The sequence below is a fragment of the Muntiacus reevesi genome, chromosome 14, assembly GCF_963930625.1.
Source record: "Muntiacus reevesi chromosome 14, mMunRee1.1, whole genome shotgun sequence".
In the NCBI taxonomy this organism is placed as follows: domain Eukaryota; kingdom Metazoa; phylum Chordata; class Mammalia; order Artiodactyla; family Cervidae; genus Muntiacus; species Muntiacus reevesi.
In genome coordinates this window covers 42,708,602-42,728,577 of record NC_089262.1, presented here as the reverse complement: position 1 = coordinate 42,728,577, position 19,976 = coordinate 42,708,602, and the positions used below count along the sequence as shown (strand labels likewise).

General features: G+C 37.5%; 1 protein-coding gene across 1 annotated transcript in view; it reads right to left on the bottom strand.

The window, feature by feature from the left end:
• Positions 1-19,976, bottom strand: part of ITGA1 (integrin subunit alpha 1) — a 161,826-nt gene that overhangs the window by 95,020 nt on the left and 46,830 nt on the right. Inside the window, exon 2 of the mRNA XM_065905797.1 lies at positions 4,870-4,981. Coding sequence (XP_065761869.1) covers positions 4,870-4,981 — 112 coding nt within the window. The remainder of the gene's footprint in view (positions 1-4,869; positions 4,982-19,976) is intronic.

The window sequence follows — 19,976 nt, the reverse complement described above, 5'->3', positions numbered from 1 at the left end:
CATCTAGGCCTTTAGGTGTCACAGGAAGTATTTCCATGAGTCAAGGTTCCAGAGAATCCGTATTGTTATAGAAGAGAACTGGCTTAAGGAAGAAGGCTGGGTTCCACATCCTGGCCCTGTCACACTTGTGTTAAACCTTTGGCAATTCATTCTCTGAGTCCCAGTTTCCTGTCTAGAAAATGAGGATGTTAACAGTCATATTCACTCAAACACGCAGGGTCAATATGAAGACCCAAAGCACAGTTTCATGAACTATGAACGTTGTAACTTTAAATTGTAATGCAAGTTTGCGTTAACTCATTAAATTTAATTTATATTAAATTTCTGCTTTTTATATGACATTATGGCAATGATTTGTATGAAGATTAAGAGGATTAAAGAATGTTATGGATCTCATGCCAGAGAAACACCTGATAAACTAAAAGATCATCAAAGTGAGAGAAACACCTCTTCTCCATGAAGAAGCTCCAAATATAAAAAAATTTAATAAACTGAGAAATGTTTGCTATTCATAATAGTCATTCTTGTCATTATGACTGTTGTTACATTTATTTGAAAGGCAGCTGTCCTTGGACTGCTGTTTCATATTTATATACTTTTCTTCTTTAAAAGATAGTTTCCTGGAGATTGTTTCACATTTACATTATTTCTTTTCATCTAACTCTTTCTTGATCTCCAAGCCAAAGTCTTTGTCGGAGTACCAAGTACTTACTGCCAGCCATTTTTAAAGAAATCAACAACAGAGTAAGTGTTTGGTCATCTTAGAGAATGAAGTTATACAGTGGCCCCATGAGCTGCTGTGTTTTCGGTAATGAAAGGTAGCGGGTAGAAATGAGGTGAGCCAAAGAAATGACAAGTTTGGCAAAGAGGAAATTTTAACTTCAAAAGATATTATTAACACTTAAAAATAAATATTATATTAAAATCCATACAAGAAAATTTTTTAGAATTGTTCGTCTTTTTACCCCAAGCTTGAATAGGCTTTATTTAAAACACACATATACACTGGAAAGTCACCTGAGCCCCCATATAAACCTTACCTGGCATGAAGCAGGGTCCTTTAGGGAAAAGGCAGGCATCCAATACATTTTGATATATTGGGTTGGGGATTGGCTAGTGAAGTATTTTCATCATAAGAATCTACTTTGAAAAGACAGGCCAACTGAAGCCACTGAAGCCCCTAAGAATGGATGCTTAGATTAGCGGTCTTCAACCTTTTGGGCACCAGGGACCAGTTTCAAGGAAGACAATTTTTCCATAGACCAGGGTGGTGGTAAGGGGATGGTTTCAGTATGATTTTCATAAGGAGCCGCCACCTAGAACCCTTGGATACACAGTTCATAGCACTCCTGTGATAATCTAATGCCGCTGATCTGATAAGGAGGTGGAGCTCAGGTAGTAATTGAAACGTGGGGGGCTACAAATACAGATGAAGTTTTGCCGGCTCACCGCTCACCCACCAATAATCTCCTGCTGTGCGACCCGGTTCCTAACAGAAGGCTGGGGACCCCTGGTGTAGATAGCACTCAGAGGAGTGGGAGCACATGCTGGAAGGAAGGAAGCAAAGAGCAACAGAGAATGGAAAACACACATCAACATCCCATTTTTTCCCATCTGTCTGAGACCTTTCCATACGAGTGATCACCACTAACTCGGGAGGCCTCTGCAATCCTGAGCACATTGGCTTTTCTTCTCTTCAAAGCAAAACTAGTAAACCAGTTGTACTTTTTGTAAAATTTTCTAAACCACAGTGCAACTATTTGGATGCTCCAGCTCATGGTAATCATAATAAACAATGGCTGGATTTAATCGAAGGTATAATGTGTTCTGCTACTGAGAAAACATGTGGTTTCTGAGCCAAAGATATAAAGGTTACACTCCACAGGAAACTTCTGAAAGGTAAAGGGAGATAGGCTGCCTTTTCTGTTACCTTTTCATGTTTTCCAAAGATATAAAGTAATACTTTTCAAATATACAGACTGCATGTGTTATGGACCAACGACTAACATAGGCATCCTTGATGTGAGATAGATCAGGATGATTTTTTTAAAAAAATCTGAGATTACAAAGTTTCCAAACATGACCAGTAGATATGATTTATGCTGGTGCCCACCTCTGGAGAAAATAACAAAATCCATGTTCTCCCAAATATATCAGTTATTTTATAGTTCATTTCTTAAAATGTCTGCATCCTATTTATAAACACTTAAGAATATCCAAACATATTACTAAAATTTATTTTGCATGGCCAGTGCCTGGATATTTTTAGAATCGTATGTTGCTACTATGTCATCCTTAAAGATTTGAATATTTAGATATTTGTTGAGTTGAGTTTAGTTCAGTTGCTCAGTGGTGTCCAACTCTTTGCAACCCTATGGACTGCAGCACACCAGGCCTCCCTATCCATCACCAACTCCTGAAGTTTACTCAAACTCATGTCCATTGAGTCGGTGATGCCATCCAACCATCTCATCCTCTGTCATCCCTTTCTCCTCTCGCCTTTGATCTTTCCCAGCATCAGGGTCTTTTCTAATGAGTCAGTTCTTTGCATCAGGGGGCCAAAGTATTGGAGTTTCAGCTTCAGCATTAGTCCTTCCAATGAATATCCAAGACTGATTTCCTTTAGGATGGACTGGTTGGATCTCCTTGCAGTCCACGGGACTCTCAAGAGTCTTCTCCAACACCACAGTTCAAAAGCATCAATTCTTCGGTGCTCAGCTTTCTTTATAGTCCAACTCTCACATCCATATACAACTACTGGAAAAACCATAGCTTTGACTAGACAGACCTTTGTTGGCAAAGTAATGTCTCTACTTTTTAGTATGCTGTCTAGGTTGGTCATAACTTTTCTTCCAAGGAGTAAGCTTAGATATTTCTAGTTCATTTAATTTTAAATTCAATTGGCAACACTGTTTTTGTTTCCCTGATTTTCACACTTTTTCCATAAAATCATTGTAAGCACGGAATGTCAGAATGGAATTAAAGTATCTGATATCCATATATACATTCAAATGCTTATGAGTTTTCATTCACATTAAAATGTAAAGTCTCAAACTACAGAGATAGTTATTATCAACCTTTACTTATTTAATGGAGCTCTAATAAGAGTAACAGCCCTAGATAGTGAGTGGAGATTTGAGTTCTATTTTTTTGCTCTGGCCCCAAGTAGCTATGTTTCCCTAGGGGAGTAACTTTAAAAACAAACTTTATTGAAGTATGAATGACCACTTTAATGTATACAAATTGATGAGTTTGGGGATAAGTATATACCCTTATATCTATCACCACAATCTATACCATAAACATATCCATTACTTCCAAAAGTTTCCTCAATGCCCTCTTTACTAGTAGTAGTTATTATTACTATTATTTTGTGATAAGAACACCTAACAAAAAATATACATTCTAAGCAAAATTTTAAGTATAAGATATAGTATTGTTAACTATCTGGAGAAGGAAATGGCAACCCATTCTAGTATTCTTGCCTGTAAAATCTCATGAACAGAAGTGAGGTGCCTGATGGGCTACAGTTGATGAGGTTGCAAAGAATCAGACATGACTGAGCAACTAACACAGACTGTTAACGATAGAGGCTATGCTGTATAGTGAATCTCCAGGACTTATTCATTTTGCTTAACTGAAGCTTGTACCCTTTGATTAATGCTTTCCCGTTTTGCCCTTCTTTGAACCCCTGGTAACCACCATTCTGTCCTCTGCTTTTGTGAGCTCGATTATTTTAAGTTCCTCATATAAGTGGGATCATGCCGTATTTGTCCTTCATCTGGCTTATCTCACTTAGTAAAACGTCCTCCAGGTTCATCCATAGTTTCTTAAATAGAAAGATTTTCTTCTTATTTAAGGAAGAATAATACTCTACTATATATGCAAAACATTTAAAAAAATCTATTCACCTGTCAATGGACATTTAGATTGTTTTCAAGTTGTGCTTTTTGTGAATAATGCTGCAATAAATATGGGAATGCAGATATCTCTTCAAGATCTTGATTTTCATTCCTTTGAATATTTACCCAGAGCTGGGTGAAGTGAAGAAGTGAAGTCACTCAGTCATGTCTGACTCTTTGTGAACGCATGGACCATAGCCTACAAGGCTCCTCTGTCCATGGAGTTTTTCAGGCAAGAGTACTGAAATGGGTTGCCATTCCCTTCTCCAGCGGATCTTCCCAACCCAGGGATCTAATTCAGGTCTCCTGCATTGCAGGCAGATTCTTTACCAACAGCACCACTAGGGAAGCCCTTTTATACAAGCTCCACTTAAAAAAAAAGACTCACTAAAAATTATATTAACTACAAAGCGAAAGAGCTCTAATATTAATTTTGTATAGTTTTCAAAAGTTAAATATGCTTTAAAAAATCATACTAAAGTGAACTTAACCAATATTAAGAGGTTTAAAAGTATATAAAATTCAGTGAGATTCATTATAAATAATAGGCTAAACTCAATAGATAAGTAAAGTACTAAAAATATAAGCCTCATGTTATATTACGGAAGTGGTACTAATGCTCTCAAGACAGCATCTCACATGCCTCCATATACCTCAAGCTGAGTCTCAGCTAGATTAAAATGCAGACAAAGAATTCTTGCCAGAATAACATAATTACAAAACAATGACTATTTTGAATAAGGTCCTTCCTTGAGGTCAACCCAGGTTTCAACAGAATCACTAACCATAGCTCTTAATACTGCCAAGGATTTTTTTCCTCTTTTAATTTCTATTACCAAATGATTACACTACATTTCCTACCATAAACGATTCATTCTAAGTCTCATTCATAAAATGAACTGTAACCAAATAATATTTTCCATTACCTTGTAAGAAAATGAAACAACAAGAAAACCCATTGACTTACCATTTTCCTTCTTCGTTTTCATATTGTTGAACAGTATATCCAAACATGTCCTCCACTGGGCCGCTGAAAGTCATTGAGTTTTTCACATCAACATTGAATGATACACAGAAGCCTAGAGCAAGTTTAAGAGAGGAAACAAACATCCAGTTACACGGAGTTAACTAAGATTCCATTATGTTTTGAATTATTAAGGCATTCTTGAGGTTACCATTCAAAGCTGAGTGCTTATTAAAAAGAGCAATGACGCTCAAAGAACGGGAACAACCAGAAAGGTCTGCAATGTTAACTGTATTACTGACTGGAAATCAACCTAATGACTTTAAAGAATGTAAGTATTAACATTCAAACAAAATCCCATAATAATTTAGTATCTGTACCATTCCCAGAACCAAAGATTTCAGAATGTGTGGGAAGGAGCTGGCTGAAACTCATATGACTAATGCAGTCACAGATAGTTTTCCAGTAGTCATCCCTAGATCAAACCATGGCCACTAATGAAATGTAAACAGCCTCATTTTCACGTTTTGACTACAGAGGATACAAGCATCACCATTTACAGCCTCGAGAGAGGAAGCTTTCTCATTGCTGCTTCAAAAAGGAAGGCAAGCTGATTGTTTCCACCCAGAGATGGCCTCCTATGCAGGCTTGAGGTTTGCTCTGCTTCCATCTCTGAATCAAGCAGGGGATGGAAGTTTGTACACTGAGGTCTCCTTATTATGTTGGTGGTGATAGCCTCACAGGTGGAGAGGCTAAATTTATTGAGATTAAATTAGATGATTCATCTAAAGAGTTTACCCAATGCCTGGTACTTACTACATATTTAATGAAGGGTTAAACCTCTTCAATTTTTGTTTGTTTGTTTGTTTGTAGTTCAGATAATGGAAATCCTTTATTGGTGAGATTCTTTTCTAAAAGGGTTCTATGGCTGCTACTGCTAAGTCGCTCCAGTCATGTCCAACCCTGTGAGATTCCATGGAATGTAGCCCATCAGGCTACTCTGTCCATGGGATTTTCCAGGCGAGAATACTGGAGTGCCCTCCTCCAGGGGATCTTCTCGACCCAGGGATCAAACACATATCTCTATGTCTCCTGCGTTGGTAGGCAGTTTCTTTACCACTAGCACCACCTGGGAAGCCCTAAAAGGGTCCTTCAGTTCAGTTGCTGAGTCCTGCCTGACTCTTTTCGACCCCATGGACTGCAGCAGGCCAGGCTTCTGGGTGGTGCCAAATTCTCTCAAATGGATGGTGTCAAATTTCATCTTTGGTACTGGTTTTTAAAGCATACTTGTAAAGTTCCAAAGTATTCCCCTCCTAGATGTAACTAAAAATTCTTCCCAAAGAATATGCTATTATAAAATCACACAGCATCATAAGGTGTATTGAGATGATTGAATTCACTCTTTTGTGTTTTACAGCTACATGTAAACAGAAAAAATTTTCTTCCTTATTCACTGTATATTCTTCCATAAACATAACATAAATTCAGACTCTAATTCATTCCAGGCTCTAATGTATAACTTTCAAATTTTGGTAACAATATTAAATGCTCATTTGATGCAGAAAATTGTACATAACTTAGAGAAAGTTATTCCTCATAAAAAGATGTTCTGTATACTTACTTATAAAGTTTTCTGTTGATCTCCTGACCTGGAAGATCTCCCCACTTCAATATATTAAGGTCTTAACTATTAAGTCCTCTTATTTAAAAAAAAAATCCTCATAGAAATAATTATTAAATACTACCTACATTGTAACTACAATGTAGTGAGATTTTTTGAAAAGTACTTAAAGGCGGGGACTCTTATTCATCTTTCTTAACCTTTCTCAAAATCTAGCATAGCTCCTTGTACACAAATTGGCATAACGTATTCATAGAATGAAAGATAACACATTGAAGGAGAAAATGTGCCAGTTGTCAATAGAGGTGGACTGGCAACTATTTCATCTTAGTTAAGGAAGATTTTATGGAGATGGAAATTTTCAAGTTAGATTTTTAAGGAGAGGGAGAGAGACAACTTGGCAGAAGAAAATGTGTCCCAAGGATCTGGGAGAGTCTCTGCAAGAAATAAGGTACAGGACGGGACAAATATGGCTACAAGATCACAGAGGGAAATTTGCCTGGCTGGTGTGGAAGATGCAGGAAAAGAATGGATGGGTAGCACAGGTCCATTTATGTACATTTCCTGTTCATTCTTCAAGGAAGATAGAGAACAGCTGGTTACCATCTTCTGCATAATGGCTTTTCATGTATTTGAAGACAGTTTTAAACACTGTTCACTCTACTCCAAACTAAATAGTACTTGTTCCGACTCTTTCCTCACAGTTTTTTTTTTTTTTGAACACTTTTAACAAATTATTTTTGATATGAGAGACACAAAAAAATAGTACTCTAAACAGCAGGATTTCTCAGCTTTGACACTATTGACATTCTGGCTCAGAAAACACTTTGTTACGAGGGCCTGCCTGTGCAGGGTAGCGTGTTTGACAGCATCCCTGGTCCCTGGCCGTACGATGTTAGTAGTCCGCCCTGAGTTGTGAAGATCAAAAATGTCTCCAGACACAAGTGCAAAATCACTGTGAGTTGAAAACCACTGTACTATGGATAAGGTGAAGAAAACCACTACCAATGATTTTATCGAAGAAGGTGCCTGAAAACCAATTATAGTCTACCGACCAGCAGCTACTGCATCACCTGGGAGCTTGTGAGGGATCTAGAATCTCAGGCCCTCCCCAGACTTCCTGAATCAGTATCTGCATCCCAACAAATTCCCCAGAAAAACAGACTCTTGTTAAGGTCTGAGAAGTACAGGTCTGTAACATGGTACCCCTCTTTCATAATGTTGATGCAGATAACAGAATTTACCTAAATTAAAACTACTCATCATCCTTTAGGAATACAAAGGGAAAAGGATTTTCTTTAATTAAGGTCAACTTAACTAAAGAAATTAATTTAAGACGTCAACCCCTCTTGAAAGATTTTCCCTGGAGTTCATCATCTTCAGTATATGTGTGCATGCGTGCTAAGTCACTTTAGTGGGGTCTGGTTCTTTGTGACCCCGTGGACTGTAGGCTCCTCTGTCCACGTGATCTCCAGGCAAGAACACTGGAGCGGGTTGCCACACTGTTCTCCAGGGGATCTTCCTGACCCAGGAATCAAACTTGTGTCTCATGTCTCCTGCATTGGCAGGCGGGTTATTTACCAACAGTGCCACCTCCGAAGCCCCATCTTCAGTATATGCTTCCCAAAGGCTATTCACAATGCTCCTCAATATAAGACCAAAAGTTTTGGTTTCCTTCTGGGGACCTGTTTGTTTATTCTAGATGTTGTGTGGAATGTCCGGGGGTGTGTGCTGACCTTTTTTTTTTTCATTTCCTGTCCTCAGAATTCCACAGGCAATTTGCCCAAAGTGATTGTAAATCAGTTTCTTTCATGTTTTCTAAGACACCAAGGAGCCTGAAGCACAGGAGATGACATTAAAAAAAAATAGTTTACATCTTGTTCTTTTGATTTAAAGGAGTGCATAAACAGTAAAAGTAGCTTCTCGTAACTTTTAGTACAATGTTCACATTGCTATATTCAGTTGTCTTGGAACTTCATGTACTAGAAGTAAAGCAAAATCACACTTATTTTTAACCAAAGTTTTAAAAGAACAGCAAACAGACTGGGGTGGCTTCAGGAGCAACATGGGGAGAAAATGATGAGAAAAATACACAGATAATAATCAGAGGTCAAAAGTAAATTCTGATTTCTCATGTACCGACAAGAGAGAATTTTTCCTTTAATAGTATTAACAACTATATAGTATACTTATTATGTATTGCACCTCACAAGCTCCATCTCATTTAATTGGCTAACAAGCCCCAAATCAAACACCACTATTATTACTATTGAACAGAAGAGGAGAAGGAGGATTAGCATGATAGAGAAATTTGCCTACATTTCTTCAGGACTCCCAAATCATTTACATTAATCAATTTTTATATCTTAGCACTAAACCTGGGAAGAGTTAATAGAAGGTGACATAGAGGTGGGTTTAGAAGAGAGGCTACTATGAGTCCATGTAATTCCATCATCTGAGGGGCAATTTGAGGGGGAGACTCTTCCACATTGGCCATGGCTGGGAGCATGTTTGGAGGCAGGGAGGGAAAGATTGTAACAGGAGAGAAGTCATGGCTACAGAGCTAGATAAAGCGGCAAAAGGGACTTCAGCTGATACATATAGGTTTCGCTAGAAAAGAAGTGGAAAAGCTCACTCCCCTTCAAATATGGTGATGTGACTTATACATCTAAGAGCTAACAACTGAAGAGGATGCTGAGACTGTTGGTATTGAAGGATAGCTCTTACAAAAGATCAATTTGTGCAATTTCTTTACTCCAGGATGGAGTATGATGACAACAAATGAGAGAAAGACAACAAATGAGAGAAAGAGAGAAAGAGAGGGAGAAGAAACCTTCAGTTTTGTAATGTTTTCTGCTTACAAACATTTCCATATAAATAAAGGTATTGAGCTAGGCAGTAAACTAAGATTAGGAGGAGAGCAGTCAATACTCTCTTTTTGTGTGTTGGAAACTGGAGCTCAGAGGGGTTAAGTGATTTGTCCACGGTCAGGCTGTGTTAGTGGCAGAGATAAGACATCAACATTGGTCTTCTGAGGTCAAATCACAGACTCTCTGTGACTGCAGTGTGATTAAGTTCAGTTCAGTTCAGTTCAGTTGCTCAGTCGTGTCTGACTCTTTTCAGGTTAATAAAAATAAAAAATAACAACCTATCTCAACAAAACCCTCATATGGCCCATGAGAGCTCTTAATCACCTTGTAGCTTTGAAACATTTGAGGATAACAGGCAGGAAATAAAGGGGGCAGATTCTGGGCATCTCTAGCAGGCATTGACTCCCTGGTGGAAGGAAGGTCCCCCTCCTGCACACATCCTCTGAGTTCCCAAAAAAGTCACTGCAGCCTGTTTGATTGTTTGCTTCTAATGAAAAAAGGTATGTCTTTCACAGGGTGATTCAGAAATTTTGATCTAATAATATCTAGATTAGAGTATTTAATAGCCAGAGGGATTCTGAATATTTTAAACTCTAAGCCCAAGGCAAGAGGGTATCAAATAAATGCTGACTAGGAATGTGTATCCAAATGCTATTGCTTTCTTTCAGCAACTTCCTACACATGTTTATCCAATCTAGAAATAACAGAAGTCATGCAATTAACATTACTTTATTATTTTTAAAGAGTGAAATGATACAGTATTGAGATAGAAAATAATACTAGTGTTATTATAGCTAATTAATGACTTTTAGAGCAAATTCCTTGATACTATAGAAAGACAGTGATCTTTAGAGATATATGAGCCTGGGCTTATACTTAGCCCTTTCACTTTTATTTATCACATTATTTATTCAATTATTCATATTTATTAAACTACTTCAAAATATTAATCAAGTCTTTATTTTGGGTTGGATACATGCTAAACCCTGGAGATAGTTATAAAAAGACAGTGCTCCTGTTTTCACAGATCTTAGAACCTACCTGGGAAAAAAATGGCAAGTGAGCCCCAGTTTATCATATTTCAAATAAGGTTATAAATATCTTCCATGTGTTGGCTGCTGTGAGGTATACAAGGTATTCATGTAGCAAGAGAGAATGCTCAATACTCTACTGCTTTCAGAGGTAGAATCCAAAGAGTCAGTTTACCATCTGGCATTTGAGTTTTCTTTTAGAAGTGGATTTCCCTCCATTCTGATGACCATTTGTATCTCAAAAAGTGATACAGATGTGTTATATCAATGGGGGCAGGACAGTAGGTTCATTGACTCATTTCAATAGCAAATTTCCTGTTTTTTAAACCCAGCTGCAATGACATCTGTAAAGAAAATCTAAGATGAGGGTGTCAGGCCTTCCAAATGGAAGGGTCAGCTGAGGAGGAGGAGCACAGGTGATCCTGTCCTCTCAGTTAGATCTCTTGGATTCTCAGCTCAGTCTCCCAGAAAGTGATGCATATTGCTGATGTCACCCAGGCTCTGAGCCAACAGCAGCTTGAGGCTTCTCTCCTGCCAATGGCAATCTACTCCCCTCTAATCGACCTCAAACATTATGTTTGCTTTGCTAAGTCGCTTCAGTCGTGTCTGACTCTGTGCAACCCTATGGACTGTAGCCAGCCAGGCTCCTCTGTCCATGGATTTCTCTAGGCAAGAATACTCCAGGAGTGGGTTTTGCATATATGTTCCCTTAAAAGGTAAAATTTGATCAAGAGTTTAAGTGAATCTGTCCACAAAAGTGATAGCACTACATAATTCTAGTTGAAATCTGAGATAATTATTTTTATAGCATTGCAATCTTGAGAAGGAGAAGCCAAAGAACTCCAGTGGTGAGGAGATGGGAAGTAAAAATAGAATGAAAATAAGACAATATTAAAACCTTGAGCAGAAAGTATATAGGATCAACACAAGTGTTTGGAAATGTCATTGTATTTTCAAATACGGAAAATCTACATTTTTCTGGAAAAAACACTGTACCCAACTCAGAGTCTCCTTCAAAGAAGTGGAACTTGCCTATACATTATGTAAAAAGAAAATCTGGCTCAGTCAATCTCACCATTCAAAGTCCTTTCAACAGAAATGATGTAATATGTCAGCAAGATATCAACCTCCATCAGCAAGTCCAGAAAAAGCCAATCCAAATAAACACCTCGACGTTCGGGCATTTTCCAAGTTTCATCCTGGGAAGCTGCTTTTTAACTTCGGCTTGCTATAGTGAGCAAATTGTTTTGACTTCCAGTACTAATGTCCTGCGGGCCTCCAGTGACTACAAATGGTATTTGAACTTCAAAGTGGTTATGTGTATAGTGTGTATCTGTATATGACTGGTAGGAAAGAGGCAAGGAGGTCTAATTCTTGGCACACAGTAGGTGTTTAATACAAGTTTGTTAAATGGAACAGGATGGAATAAACAGAGAAATGAAGATTTTTAGTATAAAGGTCACTCTGGCTGTAAGAACTTGTCCCCTTTCATAAGTGCTACCCAGAATATTAAACTCCAGTGAAGTGTTTCCCAAACATCCTTTGTTAAAAATCCCTCTTATAAATTTTTCTACATAAGTTTGTTCTTCCACAGTGTTTATTTTCCTTTGTAGTATCTACGGACATCTGCTTCTCCCCCCATAACCTCCCACCACAAATAATTGCCTGCTTTGCCAGCTCCTCTCAGACTCTGCCTTCTCCTGAAAATCTTCAGAGGTCTCAGAACTCAATGCTGCCATCCTATCAGCATCATCTTCTGGCTCTGTGTTTTACGGGATAAAAAAGCTGCAGAACCTTAGGGGTCCCTGGGTCTCGCTGTGGGAAACACAACTTGTATGTTTGTGCAAGCAACGTGAGCGCAGAACTCTGCTTTCCAGCTGCTGGCATCCTGAGAGCTGAGCTCATTACTTTTTGCGGCTACACAGCACGGGAGGGCTGCCTATGGAAAGGCATACTGCACTTCAAAACAGAGTTGGATTGGACCCTATTTAAATGTTCACCCAGATATTTGACATATGAAGTCTGTGGACATGTGAGAATCTGAGGGAATGTTGTGTTTTTGTTAATGAAATCCTTTCAATGAATTTTATTAACTTATAAATAATTTCTTCTCAGTGAAACAGTAAGTCATTGCCAGTTTTAAAGTTATTTTTGTTAGTATGTACAACAAGTACTTTTCAGGGCCAGAAAAACAAAGAAGTAGTATACACTATAAAATAAATGGTTTTCAGTTTAACTTTAGCTTTAACTGGCAATTTTCAATTCCAGGCACTAAGAGATTCCATATTGATTCTTTTGTATCATTTAATGGGACAATTTTTCTGGATGGATTTGTTGTTGGCTTTTGAAAGCCATACACATGTCCAAGTGTGTGAAGCATGGTTACTATTTCAGATACTTCCATTGTTTCTCTGGGGACAGTGAGTTTATCCCACTTCTTTTTTATGCTTATTTGGTTGTTGATGCATTTAATAATGGGTTTCTCGAGTGGCGCTAGTGGTAAAGAACCGGGCCTGCCAATTCAGGAGACAAGAAACTTGGGTTCAATCCCTGGGTTGGAAAGATTCCCTGGAGGAGGGCATAGCAACCCACTCCAGTATTCTTGCCTGGAGAATCCCATGGACAGAGAAGCCTGCCGGGTTATGGTATATAGGATCGCAAAGAGGTGAACACGACTGAAGTGATAGCATGCACACACGCGTGCTTAATAACTCCAATGAAAATGAGGCACTTGAAAATCATTCATATACTACTTCATGCATATATTACTTCTTTGCTTTCTTGACTCATCAAACTATCTGTTCTGCATACTAGCAAAAATAACCTTAGGACTAGCAATGCTTTACTGGCTCATATATTTCACTGAGAAGAAATTATATGTGAGCTAACAAAATTCACTGAAAAGGATCCGTTAATAAAAGTATAACCTTTTATTCAGGTTCCTTCTTCTAAGGCATCAAATGGACAGAATGCATATGGTAGCTGGGTAAGACTGAATTCTGAAACTGAACCAATAATAACATAAAGAGTGAAAAGCCATCCTCTTTTCTTAATGGTACAATTTGGAATTCAGAACTAAAAATTTTAAAACACACCTCTGTGTAACAAAAAATAACTTAGAAATAAATGTAAAACAATAATCATAAAAATTTCAAATATATCTTGAAATCATTTATTTAGATCATTAAAATGTAAAGACTGAAAGCATTTTTAATGCTTTTTAAAAATATGATTGTTTATAATCTACCAGACATCCTTCACTTAGTGAAATTCCAACATGAAAAAAGTCAATTAAATTAGGCTGTCATTATTTAGATTGGAAAGTAATCACTGGCATTATGAGTCAGCTATAATATTCTTTCAAAGAGGAAGAATGCCTAGATTTTTTTTAAATGTTCTGGTTCTTTACACAAGTTCTTAAGAACACAATCAGCAGATAAAATGAAGTCTAACTACATTTTAGTTTGCTGTGGATCATGAATGGCTATTAAATGTAGCTTGTCTCAACCTCTTATTAAAAAAAAAAACCTTGTCATATTGCTCAGAAGCAGGAGAAAAAGTGTGTGTGTGTGTGTGTGTGTGTGTGTGTATACATATATACTTGTTTATAAAGAATTAAGAACTTAAGAATATTTATAATATTCTTTTTTGGAATACAATTATCTAAATGCTTTCTGGTTTTGACACACAAGTGGTCAATTATTAACATTAATAAATTAAGGGGTTCATGAAGCTAACCAACAAAGTATTATATATAATATATATAATAAAATACTGTGCAAACTTCAACAGTATATTGCAACCAAACCCCAAATCTGTAAGAAAACAATTATACTACACTTGAAAATCATTCATGTATTACTTTATGCATATACTACCTCTATGCTTTCCTGACCCATCAAACTATCTGCTTCGCATACTAGCAAAAATAACCTTAGGAACTAGCAGTGTTACTGGCTCATATATTTCACTGAGAAGAAACCAGAGTTTCCTAGTTACCTAGGCAATTTCAAATTCCAGATACTAAGAGAAGACGTTACTGATTCTCCTGTTCTGTTTAACAGGCCAATTCTTCTGGACAGCTCGGCTCTGCCCCTAGTAATATGCTACCACTTAAACTAAAATGTTTCTGTATAAATACGTCCCTTCCTAGCTACTTATTATAGCAATTTTCCATTATATCATTCACTACCAGACATTCTCTTCATTCATAGCCTCTTGGTACCTCTGTTCAATTTAAAATGTGTCTAGTTTATCAAGAGGAAATAATGCAAGCTAAACAAATACAAATTGCTATTCACCTGAAAAAATTTGAAAAATAAAAATAAATCGGAAAATATTTTAAAGGACATTGGGGCTTGTTTATAAGAGTTGAAAAAAAAACTCATTAGCCTGGAATGTTGAAATATTTCAGAAGGCAAGTGTCAGCAGAATGCCCATTTTCTTTGCAGTGAAAAGAGATAATTTTTTGATACTTTCTTTTTTGTATTGAGATAGCACTAAACTTTGTTTTCTTAGCTAAGTTGTTGCTAGAACCATGATGATCTTTCAGCACTTAGAATAGTTGAGCACTAACATCCTTGGATTCAAACTCTATTCCTATCCAATAGCATCATCTTTTATATCCTTTCCATTAGACTATTAGGGTATCTTGAAATGAAAGTACATACAGATGTTATAGTCAATATTCCCAAGAACTGTCAGCCAGTATTTTCCTTACATGGAAGCATTCTATTACTTAGAATCAAAACTCTAGTACTTATACTAAGTACTTGTTACATACAAGGATCTTAAAATTTAAGTAGAGGTTACTTCTGGACTGGAGGAAAGGTAAGGAAGAGAATAGGATCCAAAAAAAGATGTAAAAGTGTGGCTTTAGCTGTGTTTTAGAGGAAAATGCTTACTTCTCATTCTTGATGTTTCTTTTCACGTGGAGGGAACTTCACAAGCTGCAATATCTTCTATTTCTGTACCTGTCCCACCTTTCACACTTAACCGATTGATAAGTTTGGAAGGAGAAACTATCTGGGTATCTCTTAGAAGTGAGCCTGCCTACAGAAGAACAAATAAAACAGCCTCCAAAATACTCTGACCTGCTCCTCCAGAGTCAGGCTTGGAGCTGGTTTCTGAAGGGATTCTGAAGGGTAAGTTGGCTTCATCTAGGGGTCAACGGTGGGAATTTCCTTTCCCAGCTGTGCGCCATTCTGACTCTGTCATTTCCCAGTTGGTTCTGACCTCAAGTGATAAAAAGATTTGCCCATCATTGAGATGTCTCAAAAATCCCAGTGGTGTTCATTTCTTAAGAAAAATAAACATACTGGGAAAATGTTTGTATTTCACAATGCTGGGTATTGGGTACATTTTTATTTGCTATGTTATTCCTCTAATTTCCTTTTTGGCTTGGACTATTTCATGATTTAAAAGAGCTTATGGATTTTCTCTGTATAATTTTCTTTGTATAATAATACATTTGAAGATATTCTAACAGATACAACAACTCTAATTCTTTGTAATTTCATTAATTTTCTTTTCCTATTTTCATAGTTCTTAACAAAGAAATTAAAACAAACACAAAGCCATTCTCGTTTCTTGGAGCTACAAGAAGGCAAAAACAAAAGAACTTGAATGCATGGGCTTAATTATATTTACTCATTTCCTGCTTCATACATTCTTATGACTTACATTCAGAGTAAGGGGTGAGGGGCAGTAGAAGAAGATACAGGAGGCATGCTTAGGATAAGGGGGAAATAAGATAACTTCAGAGGCAGACAAGGTAACAGTGTGGTAAAGATTCGGCCAAATGTTTGCCATGAGAAGTGCCGTATCATACTCACAGTCTGGTGAACATCACTAGGGTCAACTTGGAAGGGCAAAGAAGCCAGCTTTGGGAAATGAAATTAACACTAGGATTAACCAACATTCATTGTTTGCTTAAACAAATGTACTGGCCTGGAAAGGTACTGACTGCTAGAATTTTCACTAGTTTCTTTCCAGAATTTTCTCAATAATTGTTCACAGTCCAGTTTCTTATATTTCTTATCCTAGGACTGTGTTATTCATATGGATGAATTAGTGCCTCTTCGGAGAACTGCAGACAGTTCTCACCACGGAACTGAGAGTTACATTAAGAAAGAGACACATGTGCTGTTCCAAGAACTCATAATTCCTTACTCTGTCTGGGAGAAGTTTAACTAAGTATGGAAGTAAGTCAAGAAACACATACTGTCTTTCCACTGCCCATCTACTTCACAAACACTAGTCTATCAGGGAAGATGTAAAAGAAAGAGGTTATCACTCAGTTGAGAACTCTTCAGCATGCTAGAGATGGATTGAATAGCTACTTATGAAAACATTAGCATATAAAGATTAAAGGAAAAAGTGCCAAGGAGTTTTCCAATTATCGGTAAAGTTAAACAGAATATAGAAAGATTAGTGGCAGATGAATGTGAATGCTTATTTGATAGTTTTCCTCAAGTACTGCAACATTAGAAAGCTTGCTGACTTCATCATTCCTTACCGTTATATGTATTCTTTCCACTTTCTGGTCTTAAGTTATTATTTGGATCTTTAAAGAGGCAGAAATTAGTTCAACTGAATCAGTAACATTAACAAAGACTGTGCCCTGTGACATCAATGGAATCTGATATATTTCCTCAGAAGAGTTTCTGATAATAAGACATACACACACACATGCTTGTCTCAAAACTCATCAGTTTATCATCCTTTCTGTTGCTGGAAGTGTATTTTTAAAAGTACATATTTGGTTATAACACTGTCTAAGCCTTGGTTGGTTCTCAGAGCCCTGTAAATTTTGTCCCACTTCCTATGTAGCATTACAGAGCCATTAAAATAAGGCCTCATTCTACCTTTCTGGTCTTATTACCGCTTTCAGCTAAGCACTTCGAGTTATGGTTACTTCTTAATACCTGCAGTTCCCTGAAACATCTTGCATTCTCCTCTGAATCACTTCTTAGCCTGGGCATTTCTATCCATCTTTCAAAGTCTATCTCAAGGTCATTGCTCCCACTGATACTCATTCTTTCTCAATGTTCCCACAGAACCTTTACAAACTCATCCCATAGGGCATATTAATTTATATTACAGTACACCAGTTTATATGCTCAATTTCCCTGGTGAACTATAAACTACTTGAAGTTAGGAATTCACATTCTCATCCTCAACACTGAGCACAATTTCTAGACATGACAAGGATGGCTTGTTGAATCCTAACATCCATTTTTTCCTTTTTCTTGGTAATCAGATCTTTACTCAGCATAGCAGTCCACAGTGGCTAAAATACAACTTGTAGCTGTGTACAGTTCTGTGACCAACTGCTGGCCAATGAACAGGAAGTGGAAGTGTCACAGGAGACATCTAAGGAGCTCCTTGAGCAGAACTAACTAACCTAAAAGATTTACCCTTTTTTACCCTTCTATTTCCTCCTCTTTTTGTCCCTCTCCTGTCTCCTTTCCTCAAGTATAAATTCCTGCATAACAGGTAGAGTTCTGCGTGGACTGAATTGTCCCCTTCCCAATTTGTATGCTGTAGCCCTAACACTAGTGTGCCTCTGTTTGGAGGTAGGGACTTAAAAAAAAATTTTTTTTTTTTTAATTACTTCTTTATTTTTGGCTGTGCTGGCTCCTCATTGGTGTATGGGCTTTTCTCTAGTTGTGGCGAGCCGGGGCTACTCTTTAGTTGCAGTGAAAGGGCTGCTCATTGCAGTGGCTTCTCTTGCTGTGGAGCATGGGCTCGAGGCCTGTGGGCTCAGGAGCTGTGGCTCCGGGCTCCACAGCACAGGCTCAATAGTTGTGGCACATGGATTGAGCTGCTCTGGGGCATGGAGCATCTTCCAGGATTATGGGTAGAACCCGTTTCCCCCGCACTGGTAGGCGGATTCCCAGAGATAGTTACTTTAAGGAGGTGACTAAGGTTAAATGAAGTCATAAGGGTGAGGCCCTGATCCAATAGGACTGGTGCCCTGATAAGAAGAGAAAGAGACACCAGAGATTCTCTCTCTATACACGCACTGAGGAAAGGTCATGTGAGGACAAGCCAGGAAGAGAGGCATCATCAGAAACCAACCCTGAGGGAACCTTGATCTTGGGATTCTAGCCTCCAGAACTATAAGAAAATAAATTTCTGTTGTTTAAGCCATCCAGTCTGAGGTATTCTGTCATGGTAACCTGAGCAGGCTAACATAAGCTCCAACCGCCATGTGAGACTATGACTTAAACTTGAACGGAAATGACGTGATGAAGAACTAGCGTGGTATTATGATGACAGAACAGCGACCCACTTGGCACTGAACTGCCCTCATATGGACTTCTTTATGTTATATGTTATTCTGCACTGTTCTATGTCACTTAAATTACTTAAAGTCACAGTTCTGTTAGTTACAGGACACTGGTATATAATAATTGGTCCATAAAACCTGTTGACTGAATGAATAGATGATATAAATAATATTCTTTTAAAAAAGTTTCTTATGAAGTCTAATTATCATCTCACGTAAATCTGCAATTTTATGCCATTTTACCCAACCATTGTTTTTCTTTCTTTTTATTTATTTATTTTTTGGTCTTCATTCATACAATTCAACTGAACTGTTAATGATCAGATCACAGATTAAAGTTATATCTTATCATATATTTATCTTAACAACTTCAACTTACTTTAAAAATACTACTCTTAAATAATTTTTTGCAACTAAATACCTTGCTCTAAACTATAACTTCATGATCACATAAAAAAGAAACTTCAGTACCTACAACAATAGCCCCCCAAAAGAAGTATTAGTTTATACTGAATAAGCTTTCAAAAACTCTTAACTGTAGCCAAGATCATGGTAGTAAAGTTAGATAGAATAACTTAAGAGAAAGGTAAAATGTCTGGGATATACACCTTTCCTAGGAAATATTTTCCTAGAAATACTGCCATATTATGGAGCCCATAATATATAATGTTGTAAAGGGCTTATTTAAAGACTTGCAGAGTCTGTAGAGTGCATCTTGTAGAGACTTGTAGAGTGAATCTTATAAAAATATATGGATAATCAAGTGGTATTAGACTGGATGCACCATTTTATGAGGCAGTAGTCAGGATCCTGAAGGCTCTATAAAGAAGCTTATCTGAGTGAAGGGCCATTTTACTGTCTCTTCAAAGGCTTCCTTTCCTGTCTGGTGCTACAACACAAACACTCCAATTTTAAAGCTTTTGACAGCTTACCAAGACCAAACACAAATTTTTAAGAGAAAACAACCAAATTAAACTCTTTTGAGCAATGGCATTGGGAAAAAATATATGTGTATATATATATATTGGGTTTCCCTAGTGGCTCAGCAGTAAAGAATCCATTTGCTAATTCCGGAACCAGGAGTTTGGTCCCTGAGTCGGGTAGATCCCCTGGAGAGGGAAATGGCAACCCATTCTAGTTTTCTTGCCTGGGAAATCCTGTGAACAGAGGAGCCAGGCAGGCTACACTCAAGTCCAAAGAGTTGGACACGACTTAGCGACTGAACAACAACATACATACATATTCTGTTAGAATAAAGATAGTCTTCTCAATACCTAGAATATTTGTCAGGATTT